The following is a 12,826-nucleotide window of genomic DNA, read 5'->3' on the forward strand; positions in this document are numbered from 1 at the left end:
CTGTCGTCATACGTCAGGAACACTACTGCAATACTGTTCATATACACGTTAAAATAACGATGATGTCATATCTGTGTGTGTGTGTAGCCTGAACCAGGTGCTTTTACTGTGTCACCTCACTTTTACTTCTGTCTGATTGAATGCTGTTATGTTCGTCAGTATAAAGGACAAGTTCACATTAAAACATCAGCACAAGAAACACTTCAAAAAAGAGGAATTAAGAATATATTTCACATACACCTTTACAAGATACCACACTATGTAGGTCACACACTTTGTGCACTGTGCAAATAGCTGTGAACTTACAGTAAGTGGCGTGACTTGATTGAGTAAATGTACTTCGTTACTTTCCACCACCAGAAAAAAAAAACAAGATTATTAAGAAATGTCCTTTTAAGAATGAGGTAAGCAAAAAAATATATTATTGTGAAAAAAAAGTGTGAAAATGAAAAAGAAAACACAAATACACAAGAAATATACATCTTAAAAATGAATTATGAAGTAGAAACGTAGGTAAATGTAAGTGTGTATGCATTGTATTTATTTATTGCACGCATTTTTAAAAAGTCTTTTTTTCTTGCTGCACGTTTTTAGATAGCTTTACTGAAAAATGGGCTAAAAGATCTAGTTCCCTGACCGGGAATCGAACCCGGGCCGCGGCGGTGAGAGCGCCGAATCCTAACCACTAGACCACCAGGGACAGATACGCAAATACAAGTCACTACTGAACTTGTGCTTTGATATCGGCGTAGACAGTGATAATATTCGATGTCAATTAGCGCTAACAACTCACCTTACGTACTTACCTTAACTTGTTACGTACACGTGTGACGTGCGACGTCGGTGCGAGCCGTCCCTCTGGCGGCGGTTTGGCTGAAGTAGCTCACGTGCTAATGTGAACTCAGAAGTACCGTTAGCTCCTGCTGTCCGTCAGTCTGCAGGTCAGTGATGCTGTGTTCAGTATATTTGTACCTCGTCGTGTTCTGGACGTCAAATAATTAACACTTCAGGTAAATTAACAGTTTACTGTTGTCCACACTCTCAAGACACGACCTCTTCTCTCTTCATATTAGCTGGGAAAACTAGCTCAACATCGCTAACACAAGCTAGGGCTTAGCTTGCATGCTAGCGTTACCTGCTGTTCTGTTTAGCTTTAGCTCACACTTTATTACTGTTGTTGACGAAAGTTTCACCAACGATAATTTATTTAATATCAAAACAGACTCTCAGGACGCCTCAGAGTTAGTTTATGTACATTAAGCCGAGGTTGAGAAATAAGGAAGTAGGACCTCGTGGCGCAACGGTAGCGCGTCTGACTCCAGATCAGAAGGTTGCGTGTTCAAATCACGTCGGGGTCAAATCTTTTCTTCTTTTTCTGTGCAGCTAAAATAATATAGAAGCATACAAACATAAACAATAGGGATGCACTATGTTGACTATATAAGGTCTATATTTATAGTATTTGTCACTGCATGGGAGATCAAACTACTTTCCTAGTTATAGTTTATGAACAACTCCAGTGGTGGAATTAAGTCAATCAAGTGTTATTGTCATCATACAGAGTACAACATATAGTGACAGTCAATGATCGCTGCATTTCAACCCATCCTAGCATCTAGGAGCAGTAGGCAGCCATTTTGCAGCACCTGGGGTCCAGTTCAAGTTATAAACCTGGGCGCTAGCGTGAGGGTCATTACATGCCAACTCACCTGGAGCCTCCTGGTTCACGTCATAGATTTTATTGATTGACACTTCGATTAAATTCATGGCACCATGCAGAAATCCTACATCTGTACTCCAAATACTTTTTAAGTCATGAATGTTAGAAGTTTGTCCCTCAGAGCTGCATTTCAGTATTTTTGTGACTCTGTGTTTGTGCATTGTGAACCTCACCAATCTCTCGGTTATTCACTGGATCGGGTTGAACTTTGTCCTGAACATCCAGGAAACAGGAAACTTGGCAACACCCGTCATTTAAATAATTGTTGCTGAAAGGTTACAGTAATCAGATTAATAACAGGAGGCCAACAACAATGAATGAACCTACGTGTTTCTGATGGCGAAGGAAGCCAAAGCAAACAGAGGGAGAACGTGCAAACTCCAGAGAAACGACCTCCCAGAGCCAGGATGTAACTGGTAAATACATTTACTCACGTACTGTACAAGTACATATTTGATATACTTCTACTTTACTTGAGTATTTCCATTTTATGCAGCATACTTCTTCTTCTTAGTACTTTGTTCTCCTGATGATGACGATATGATCTGTTGGGTTTTTGCCTGTCAGACTAAATACCAGCCTACTTGTGATTTCAGTGATCTAACCCTTTAAATAGCTGTTCTCTCTGTGTTCATTCACATTACCTTGTAGTTACACTTTCATATTAATAATTTAATCAACTATAAGTGTCTTTATGTGCCACGTATTGTACGAACAGCCAATCAGAGTGAGAACTGGAACTTCTGATGTTAAAACGGACCTCGTGTCCTCGACATCCTCAGCCTCGTTTCTAAATGTGCTGCAGGTTGTTGACTTTGAGGCTTTTTAAAGACAGACCTACATTCACTGTAACCTACTTCTGTTCTGCTCGACCCACAAAAACCTGGAAACACTTTGCTTTCACAGAACTACAGCAGCCTGATACCGTGAAGTATTTATTTTCAAAAGGCTCAGTTCAAATATCTTTTAATGGGTAGACGTTCATTCAGGAGGCTGTTATTGTTACTTATTTTCTTAATTCAAGGAAACAATCATCAGACTGCAGCAATAAAAGCTTTTCTTTTATTTTATTGAATACATATTTTGAGCAAATAAATAAAAACAAAGCTCTACAGATCACATTGAAAATAGATCTAAATGTTTCCACACATGAGCAACAAACAGAAATATAATTTTATTTTTGTTTTCTAAAAAAAAAAGTACAATACTCCAACTGAACAAATTCTGCTTATATCTTGTTAAACAAGTGTAAAAACAACAATGTGCCATTTTAAGGAGGTTATGTGATGAATTCACACTTCATTTATTTATTTATTTTACCAAAAAATTTGAAAATTGTTGTTTTTTTTACACTTTGCTTTTGCACAAATGAAAAAAACAAAATATAACATATTAAACAGAGATCTTTAGAGATCCTGGAAGGTTGAGATAATATTAAAATAATAATAATAAATGCTTTCAGTCATCCTGCGTCTGTTTCATCTGCCTTGCTGTCTGGGAGTGTTATTCCTGATGCGACCACCAGGTGACACCAAAGATAAGATTTTTCAAAACCTACACACTGTGGCTCCAAACATTTGTCCTCTTGTCAACAAAAAAACAAAGACCAAAACAGGAAATACTGCATCAAATACTGCATCAGAGCCAGATACATCTTCTGTTTTTGTGTTGTGTCCAATGGACGATCTGTTTATTTACACTCTTTGCCCGACAGACTCACCACAGCACCAAATGTGGATCAATCCGCCTTTGAAAATAGTCCCTAACAAATCATTGTTTCCTACTACACTGAGCAGCTGTTTGAGGAAACTGCAGAACTTATTTTCTTAAAATTAAAGTATTTATCTGTGAGGTGTTTTAAAAGACTTTTTAAAGACTAACCAGGAAGTCTAAAAGTATTAAAGGACACTTTACACAATTTAACAATTAAGGAAAACTGTCTGCAAAATGTTACGGTAGAACAAAAAGCTGTCAAAAGACTTTTTCATTGCGACTTTTAAGACGTGCGATGAACGCTCGTGCTAAGTGGCGGAGCTGGTGCGAGACCTGTGGATGCTGACTTTCTTGCGGGTGTTGTCACTGCAGCGCTCCAGGATGAGTTCTGGACTCGGCCGGGGAGGGATGACCGGAGCCTCCTTCTTCAGCTCGCTCTCCGAGCTGGAGCTGGACTGCTCAGGGATGTTGTCTACGAGGTATAAATGACAAAATAATGTGTGTTACGAGTGGTTTTATGGGTCGATTGTTGCACCAGTGGACAGAAGACAAAGAAAATCATTCAGATGTGACAAACTGTCCTGGAAACACGTCGGTATGATCGTGTTTTCTTTACCCTGGTTCTTCCTCTCCCTCAGCGGTGACTTCGGGGTGTTGTTGGAGTTCCTGCGGGGCGAGGCGAGCCGGGCGCCCTTCTGCTGGAGGTACCGGCGGCTGTTCCTGCGGTACGTGTCCTGGGTGAGCCGCTGACGAGTCTTGTTGTGGATGCTTTTGGCATTTCGGATGGTCGACCTGAGACCGAGTGAAGGATGCACAAAGCTGTACAGGTAAGTAGAGAAGCTGGGTGGTGATCGTTTGAGTTTCATCAGATCAACAGTGAGATAAAAAATAAATAAATCAATTGTTCCAACAGTTGAAATAACGTGTTTGTGTAGGCCAACAAGTGTGTTGTGTGTTTTTTGTTATTTTAATGACGAAAAAAGCTTTGACTGAACTACTTTGTACTTAAATTAAAGCTAACATTAAAATGCTAACATGCTGAATTATGATAGATGTGCACGAACACCAGCTTACTGTTTATTACTGTGTTTTCTGTTAATGCTAACGGCCGCTAGCACTCGTGGTCGGTTCACTGTCGTCAACTTCACTTTCAGCAGGGCTACTTGAAATATTCTCCTCCTGCTCTGCACATCTCTTCCCAGTATTTCCCCTTCTGAGCGACGTTTGTAGTTATTTTAACCTTTTTATTTTACCTTCACTTGCTTTCTTGCCATCACAGTTTGAGTTTAGTTTATAACTAATCATGAGTGACGTCTGCGTCCACAACATGCATGAACGTGACCACATAGCAGACTCAAACAACAAGGAAAGACAAAACTAAATAACATTATAATTCAAAAGGCTGAAGTGTTTAAAGAATAATAATTTCACAACATGTCTGGATGATCTGGATTTGCTCTGCGTACCACAATAGAAAGAGAGAGAGAGCTCGCCCGCCTGCTACCGGCGGTACTGATACCAGAATAGCGGATCGAGAGGGTCAAAGATAAACATGTGGAAATCACAGACTGTGAAACAGGGCGAGGGTGTTGGGGCGAGTGCAACACTTCCCTTTTTGTCTGAAGTGGTTCAGTGTGACAACAGAGTGGCTGCAGAGGAACTACGTGCACATCAGCACATCAGCTTTTCACGAAGATGCTGCAGATATTTTAACAGTTCAGACTTTTCAAACGAATTATCTTTTTACTTTGGTGAATTTTAAAGTACAAATCTACTTCCTGAAGAGCGTTTTTACAAATTGCAGCTCATTCAAGTAACTTTGTTGACTTTATTTGTTCTTTTAACTTCTAATGAAGCCGACTCTGATTTTGCATCGAAGTCGGTGGTTAACGCAGTTTTCTAAGGGGAGAACGTCCAACATATTCCTCACACTATTTAAGATAATCGATTGTAAAGGCAGCTGACTATCGATAAGTAACATTATGAATAATTTGCATCCCGAGCTGTAACGTTTGAGTCACTTGTTTTCACAGTCGTGATCTCTGACGTACCTGCGAGGTGGAGGCTTCTGTCCGTGCAGACTCGCCCTCTCCACTTCATATTTGTCTCTCTTGGTGGCCTTCTGCAGGAACATGGAGGGGAAGTGACCGGTTTCATCGCCTTTCCTGTAAAAATACATAAATAAATCAGCGTGAAATATCCTGACAAGTATTCATAGTCGATAAAAAATAACGTCACCAGCAGGTCAAACATGAACTCCTCTATGTTCACCAGCTAGCAGCTAGCTAACAGGTTGTGTACAGTGGCTTTTTTTCACTTTGAGAGTGCTGAGAGTGAACGGAAACAGTAAAGTTGTGTTCAGACGGATAAACAAAGAGCTGAAACTCTCTAAAAAGCTCCTGAAATTCTCTGTGTTCACAAGAGACACCCAACACGTTGTCTTTTCATTGTGTTAATATAAAACTGTTAATTAAAGCTGCTTTAATGTGTTTTTGCATGTGTGTTCAGATCCTACCTGACGACCCACCAGCCGTCCAGCAGCTTATGAATGACCTCGATGGTTTCACCCAGCTCCAGAGAGATCTCGTCCGCCTGCTCCGCCTTGTAGGCTTTGATGGCGACGTGCAGCTCTCCTGCAGGGACACGACAGCGTTAACGACACAAACGGGGGGAGAAAATGCTTTTAAAGAAGAAAACACTGTAAACATCTTACCTTCGTAGTTTGGTTCAGCTTCCTCAGACTCCTCTGGTCCGTCCAGAGGCTCCAGGTAGGACGCAGGAACCCAGCCGTGTTTGGACTCATGCTGGCAGAACCACCAACCTGAACACAGCAGCAGGAACAGAGCGACCTTTACAAACTGCAGCTGTGTTTACCTCCTGTCAGCTGTACAGTACCGTTACCTCCGACCTCACAGTGCTTTTACATCCTGTAAAAGGTGATTTGGTGATTATAACTTTGGGGTGGAAGGTAAAAGCTACTGTTGAGTCGACTCCAAGTAAAAGGTAGTTAAGTTATTTATTTAGTAAATCCATATTTGAAGCTGATGAGAGACTTTGGACGGATAAAAAACTGGAAGTATTTGTAAAGTTCAGGAAAACAATTAACTTTATTTATATGTTACATCCTGTTTTTACAACTGACACTTCATGTTTCCACGTCAAACCAGTCAGATGAGTCCAAATAAACACACACGCACACGAATATATATAATTATCATAACGTGTGTTTCCATCACTGAAAATAAAAACTCTCACCGTTCTGGTTTTTCTCCACTATCTCCACCAGGTCTCCGGTGCGCAGGTTGATCTCGTGTTTGGACGTCTTGGTGAAGTCTGCGATCACTCTGTAGGTGTCCAGGATGATCGGGCCGGAAATGTCTGACAGGTGAAACACAATCATCTGAATTAACGTCAGGAAACACCTGCGACGTTTACAGGAAACTTGCTCGAGAAAAGTCTTAGAAAATATTAAATGCATGTATATTTGAATGATAATATTAATTTCTAAAAGGTTGTTAACAACAAAATGTGTAATTATGATTACAGTGTTAAAGATGTTTAAAGCAACTCACCTGACGTGTTGCCTCTGGCCGTCTCTCTGGACATCACGAACGTCTCGTTTCTTTTCAGTCTGCAGAGGAAATGATCATCTGATTTATTTGACTCATTCATTTTGAAGGAATGCATCTTCACAGTCGGTTTCTTCTTCTAATAACTCAGCTTTAATGGATGTAGACGTGTGTGTGTGTGTGTGTTATATACTGACGTGTTCGGGGCAGGTGGGTTTTCATCCTCCGGTCGGACCTTGAAGAAGTTGGCGAGGAGTTTGCAGCGGGAGATGTGAGGCGGCAGGTTGATGAGCAGGCGGCAGTACTCTGCCAGCGTGGTCTGCCTGGTTTCTGTCGACTTCTGGCTGTCGAGCCACCGCGGGGCTGAGGACACAAACAACCAGGTGAGCTGGAGAACCGTCACAGGTTTAAATGAAATACCCAGCAACTTGTAGACTGGTTTCCAGTTAGGAGCAGAAGCTACGTCCGTTTCATGTCTTTTATTTGTTTTGTAGAAGCCAGTGGCTTCTACAAAACAAATAAAAGACATGAAACGGACGTGGCTTCTTCAGGATCGTTATTACAACTGTGTGCTGTAAAATCTCTACACAGTCACTTTCAACAGGGGGAAGTTTCCAGACCTGTCGGGACGCTGTGGTTGCATCAGGATTGAGGTTTTGTCTTTGCTTCTCTTTCTTTATATTGCGACAAGTTTTGTTTTGTAATTTAGGTTTCACAAGACGAACGTGTGCAGTTCTGTTTTAATGTAAACCGGTCCTGAACATCTGAACAGGAACAGAAAACCGTCTGCTAAAAAACTCCGACCCGCTCAGTGTCAGTGTCTCTCTGATGACACCTGACTGTAGATACAAAGTGAAAGCAAGAAGTGGCACCAAACACAAAAATTACAGATCCAAAAATAGCTCTCTAAATGTATTTCACTTCCTCCGATGCGTCTCTTTTATGTGTAGATTTTGAAATCCAAAAGATTTGGAGTTCATGTTCAGGTTGTGGGTCAAACACGAGCTCAAAGTTCTCAACCTGTGGTCCAAACAGGAGTTTCTGGAGCTTTTCACAACTTCCCCGGTCTTTTGTCACTGCTGTCCCAACTGAAACGTGTTGCCTCCATCAAACTCAAGATTATATTTACAAAAATCAATGCAGGTGATGAAGTAAAACAATAAATATATTGTCTTTGTACTGTTTGTGTCCAAAAGGATGAGCAGATGTTTATGTCTGACAGCTTCACACGTGTTTTGGAGTCAGGGTTGTAAATTCAGCTTTAAAGGTCCAGTGTGTAAAATATATATCAAGTATTTAGCGACAACTAGTGGTGAGATTCTGCATTACAGCCCTCGCTCTCGCCTCTCTTTCCGAAGACGTTGGCGAAGACAAGAGAGTAATTTTCTAAATCTGGAGCGTTGAGTATTTCTACTAGTTCAAGTGATGATGTGAAGATGTATTTAGATGTTTAGTCTATGAAACTAAAGGTTATAACTAAAAAAAGAAAACATTAGGATCATGTGTTGTCTTACTGCAACAGACAAGGAATAAATCTAAATTAATCTTGCTAACGCGACGTTACCACCAGCTCTCTGAGAGGCACAGACTGAGGCATCAGTAATATTTAATATTATATGTGCCGGCATGAGACTAATGTACTGCTGATAAACACTGTACATTATCCAGGTTGTGTTACACTTGTTACTGGTGGTTGTCATCTTTAACGTTACTCTGATCTGTCCAGCAGAAAGCACGACACAATCTGCAAACATTTCTCTGTCTTGGAGTTTTCGTTTCTTCAACAACGATTCGCGCTCCTGTGATTTCTTTCTTTCACTTAATAAGTACGATCGTCCATCCTTCATCACATTGTGGTCAGACTGTTTGGTAGGAAACAGCAGCCACTCGTCCTCACCAGTGACAGGTTTGTCCATCTGGGCTACTGTAGAAACATGGCGGTGCAACATGGCAACCTCCATGGAGGAAACCTGCTCCCTATGTAGATTTAAACGGCTCATTCTTAGGTCATGAAAACACAACAACTCTTATTTTCGGGTGATTATTCACTAATTAAAACATACTTATCAATAATTTCTTCCATTTCTGCCGAGTCTGTTCTGCTCGATGCCTCAACATGTTACACACTGAACGCTGCTGCAGAGATTTTGACATTGTGATTTCAGGCTTGTTGCAGTTTACTCAGTTGCTTTTGAAAAAGAGAAGTGGATTCACCCACATGTGTGTGTGTGTGATACCTGCAGCTGCTTCCTGAAAGAGCATCACAGCGTGCAGAGGAGCTTTAAAGCTTCTCTGTTGAACTTCTGTGTCGAGTTGGAGGCCGTCAGTTTACGACAGAAGACTCGTTTTCTAAACTAACATCAGCTGTTGTTGCTCTCTGATTTTAGACGAGGCGCTCGAGAACGTCTTTAAAGTCACATCCTTTGGACTGTCGCAGAAAAGCCGACCCGAGTCCGTCACAGAGAAACCCACAGTCCAGCAGCTTTAAACAGCTTCAACAAATCATCTACCAGCTCGTTCAGATAACTGAGAGAGACGGGGAGTGAAAAAGTGATTAATACGTGTGAATCGCTACAAATTGTTTCATAGAGCCGATTTAACTGAAAGGTTGAGAACCAGGTTTCCCCTCACGTTTAGAAATCCCTCATCTACTTCATCATCTGTTTAAATCAGTCTGATTCTGCAGTTTGTCAAAACAACTAACTAACTAATAATCTGACATGTGAATCGACTCATTTGGTCTCAAACTAAACCCAGGTCAGACTATAAAGCAGTAAAAGATGCTAGTAATTTATAATTATTACTCTCTGAGTAAGTTTGCTGTTTCAGTGCACTGGTGTCATTTTTAGACAATAAAGTTTATTGTTCAACTGTAAAATATCTGTTACATATCTTTGATTTGAGGGTTCATTGCAAAAAATGTGTTTATCAAGTTATATAACTGGAATCAATCTGACAAAAACCTCATAATTTATAAAAGATTATTGATTTCCTAATTCCTTCTTAATAAACAAATAAATACTCCCTCTCCATCACTTCTAAACAGTTAAACACTGACAGCCAGACGACATAAAGCTAAAAAACTGAATCGAAAACCTCAAATAAAATGCAGACATATCAAGTTTCGAGTCAAGTCACGAGTCTTTAACCTCCGAGTTGCGTGTCGTCAAAACAATGAATCATCTGTGAAACTAACGAACCGGACAGAATGACATCTTACGGTAGAAACGAGAGTCGAGCAGCTGTGATGGCAGGAAGCCAGCGGTGACAGATGTGACATACGTACACACAGATTAAATATGGACGACGCTCTTCCTGTTTCTCACCTGGTAACGACGGGATGATTCGGTCCTTCCTTTCTATTTCACCAGACTCGATGGGAAACATCTCCTTCAGCGATTTCTGGCACAAAAAAAGCAAAATCTTTGTTTTGTTTTGGGTGTCTGTTGACTTCAAATCATCATGATGCCAGTGGAGCTTTTATTTCGGAGGGCAGAGGAACTCACGTGGAAGGTGTGGATCTCAGGATACGTCCTGTAGATCAGCTTCTCAGAGAGGTCGCTCCACTTCACCATCAGCATGTAAATCTGCACAAACAGGCGAAACGACATGTTTTATTTCATTTAAACACAAAGAAATCTCTCAGTTCTGAATATTAGATTCTCGGTTCTGATTCTGAACTGTGGCTCAGATCTTCAGGAATAATTTCCCTAAATTTGGAGACTTGAAGCAGAATTTGTGTTTGTAGAGAAAATGTTTTGAGCCTTACGTAGTGCTGAGTCGGGAAGAAGCGTTTCTCGAAGCCCAGCAGCTCCACGTGCCTGACGTAGGTCTCCTGCATGTCGAGACAGAGCCGACTGACAGAAGTCAAACTGAGAGGAAACACAACGGACACCACGCTTAAATACTGTGTGTGTGTGTGTGTGTGTGTGTGTTAGTTAGTTCCTCTTTACATGTTTGAGATTTACATAATATCATTACAGGGAAAAAGAAATGAGGAAACACTTCCGCTTTCACTTATATAAGAATATTAACGATATTAACTGTCAGTAATGAGCAGCTGTTCTCTGCATCAGGTAATAAACAGCAGTCACAGTCGAGTTAAAAGTGATGAAGAAGTATAAAGTAAAGATTGTTTTCTTGATTCATAGATAAATAGTTTGTTCTACATATTAAGTCGATTGATTCATTTTTTATTTCCGTGTCATCCAGTCAAGAATTATTTTGCAGCTCGATCTTAAATGAAATATTCTCTTCAATCGCAAACCTGACGGAGAAAATCTGCTGAGAGAAAGTTTCCTTCCTGAAGCTCAGCTCAAGTTTTTCATAATCATCCAACCAAAAGAAATCTTCATACATGAGGACACTTTAGTGACCGTCAGGACAACAACACAACAAACACAGTCCGTCCTACGACAAGTCGAGCTGAGTTTCCTGTTTCAGTTCAACTTTCCGTCGACACACAGAAACGCTGTGTTTGTGGATGGAGAAGTCATTGTTTTAACAGCGTGCCGTCACCGTGGTGAGATCAATAACACAACCAGCATCACTTTATTATCGGTGGTCAAAGGTCAGAGGTCACTGTGACCTCTCAAAACGCTTTGTGGCCATGACTCAACGACTGAGTAAGATAAGAGGAATTATGACATAATCGTCAAACGTGGGAAAATGATTGAGTTATTAAAAACATCGACTTCACTGTGTCATCATGATGTTTCACGGTAAATATTCCTGAACAGCAGTTTGAGGTATATTAGCTTAGCATTGCTAACAGCAGGACTGTTGCCCGTTAATGCTTTAATCATTAAAACACAAAGTAATCATTTTTTTTAACAAGTGACAAACCTTTTTTTTTTTTGCATCAACGGTATTAAAAGTGATTCAGGAAAAACAGATAAATCATTTTATTCTTAGAAAACTATAAACAACAACTTTCAACTAAAGAAGAGGTGTTAGAAAAACTTTTAACAAGATTTTAATAGTATTTTTCTGTCCACATGAATACTGCTTGATTAAATGTATTGAAGTATCAAAAGTACAAGTAAAAGTAAATAATACTTATATTTCTACATGTATGTAGAAACTGTAAACTCTGGATTACCCGTCTGGATGATTATCGAATGTGATATTCAGAGTTTTTCTGATAATCAAAATGTTTTTTATTTTTATTTTAATCTGGTAATTTATGTAATCTGAAGAGTATCTAGTAACTAAAGATATCGAATACATGTAGTGGAGTAAAAAGTTAATCCTTGCCTCCAAAATGAAGTAAAAGTTTAAAGAAGCAGAAAATGGAAACACTTAAAGTACAAGTACCTCAAAACTGTACTTAAGTACTTGAGTACATTTACGTAGTTACATTCCATCACTGATTCGACTGGACAAACAGTATATTTAGATGAAATATTAAGAATATTTAATGTCGCCGTTTAATTTAGCTATTCTAATGTAAATGATATCAGGATTTTAAAAGATGTATTCTCGGGCACAGAAAAAGAAAGTACGTGAAAATGTTGTATTAAAATCTGGATCAAAGTATTTTTGCGATCTTATTTAGTTGAAAAATCCAGTATTTGTTTCTTACTTGTCTGATTTTCTGACGACAAGACAGTTTAACAGTTTTTCCAGAGGCTCTTGATGCATCTCGTCTTCCCTCCACCATTTTAAATGTATGATGCCACATCTCAAAATGACATTAAAGGAAAATAATAACCAAACAGAGTTGTGGACAACACCTGGTGACCGGGACACGCCCGGCATGAAATATATCAAAGATTGTCCAGAAGTCCAGAAAAAACAAAAATATATACGTGTTTATCAGAAC

At 39.8% G+C, this 12,826-nt stretch overlaps 2 protein-coding genes and 1 long non-coding RNA gene across 5 annotated transcripts in view; 2 read left to right on the plus strand and 1 right to left on the minus strand.

Annotated features, from left to right (window-relative positions):
* The first annotated feature begins 816 nt into the window (after positions 1 to 816).
* Positions 817 to 6,029, plus strand: LOC311269792. Of its 2 annotated transcripts, XR_014624148.1 has the most exons (4): positions 817 to 1,010; positions 3,806 to 3,912; positions 4,072 to 4,260; positions 5,942 to 6,029. It is a non-coding gene; the product is annotated as an uncharacterized lncRNA (long non-coding RNA). The 2 variants fall into 2 exon arrangements; XR_014624149.1 differs by lacking the exon at positions 3,806 to 3,912.
* Positions 2,823 to 12,826, minus strand: part of ncf1 (neutrophil cytosolic factor 1) — a 40,615-nt gene continuing 30,611 nt past the window's right edge. The window contains exons 2-12 of one of the 2 annotated variants that reach the window (XM_084374202.1): positions 10,772 to 10,874; positions 10,509 to 10,589; positions 10,329 to 10,404; positions 7,200 to 7,365; positions 7,006 to 7,064; positions 6,689 to 6,811; positions 6,147 to 6,254; positions 5,949 to 6,066; positions 5,485 to 5,598; positions 4,050 to 4,225; positions 2,823 to 3,905 (exon numbers count right to left, since the gene is read on the minus strand). In XM_084374202.1, the coding sequence (XP_084230328.1) occupies positions 3,742 to 3,905; positions 4,050 to 4,225; positions 5,485 to 5,598; positions 5,949 to 6,066; positions 6,147 to 6,254; positions 6,689 to 6,811; positions 7,006 to 7,064; positions 7,200 to 7,365; positions 10,329 to 10,404; positions 10,509 to 10,589; positions 10,772 to 10,843 (1,257 nt within the window). In that variant the 5' untranslated portion in view covers positions 10,844 to 10,874 and the 3' untranslated portion in view covers positions 2,823 to 3,741. Of the gene's footprint in view, positions 3,906 to 4,049; positions 4,226 to 5,484; positions 5,599 to 5,948; positions 6,067 to 6,146; positions 6,255 to 6,688; positions 6,812 to 7,005; positions 7,065 to 7,199; positions 7,366 to 9,239; positions 9,934 to 10,328; positions 10,405 to 10,508; positions 10,590 to 10,771; positions 10,875 to 12,826 lie in introns of those variants that run through there. The other variant, XM_084374203.1, reaches the window with a different exon arrangement.
* The window catches only part of uimc1 (ubiquitin interaction motif containing 1), a 31,570-nt gene continuing 26,049 nt past the window's right edge, over positions 7,306 to 12,826 (plus strand). The window contains exon 1 of the mRNA XM_084374200.1: positions 7,306 to 7,385. The gene's annotated coding sequence lies outside the window, so the exon portion shown is untranslated. The remainder of the gene's footprint in view (positions 7,386 to 12,826) is intronic.

The sequence above is a fragment of the Pagrus pagrus genome (genome assembly GCF_965226575.1).
Source record: "Pagrus pagrus genome assembly, chromosome: 14".
NCBI classification, from domain to species: domain Eukaryota; kingdom Metazoa; phylum Chordata; class Actinopteri; order Spariformes; family Sparidae; genus Pagrus; species Pagrus pagrus.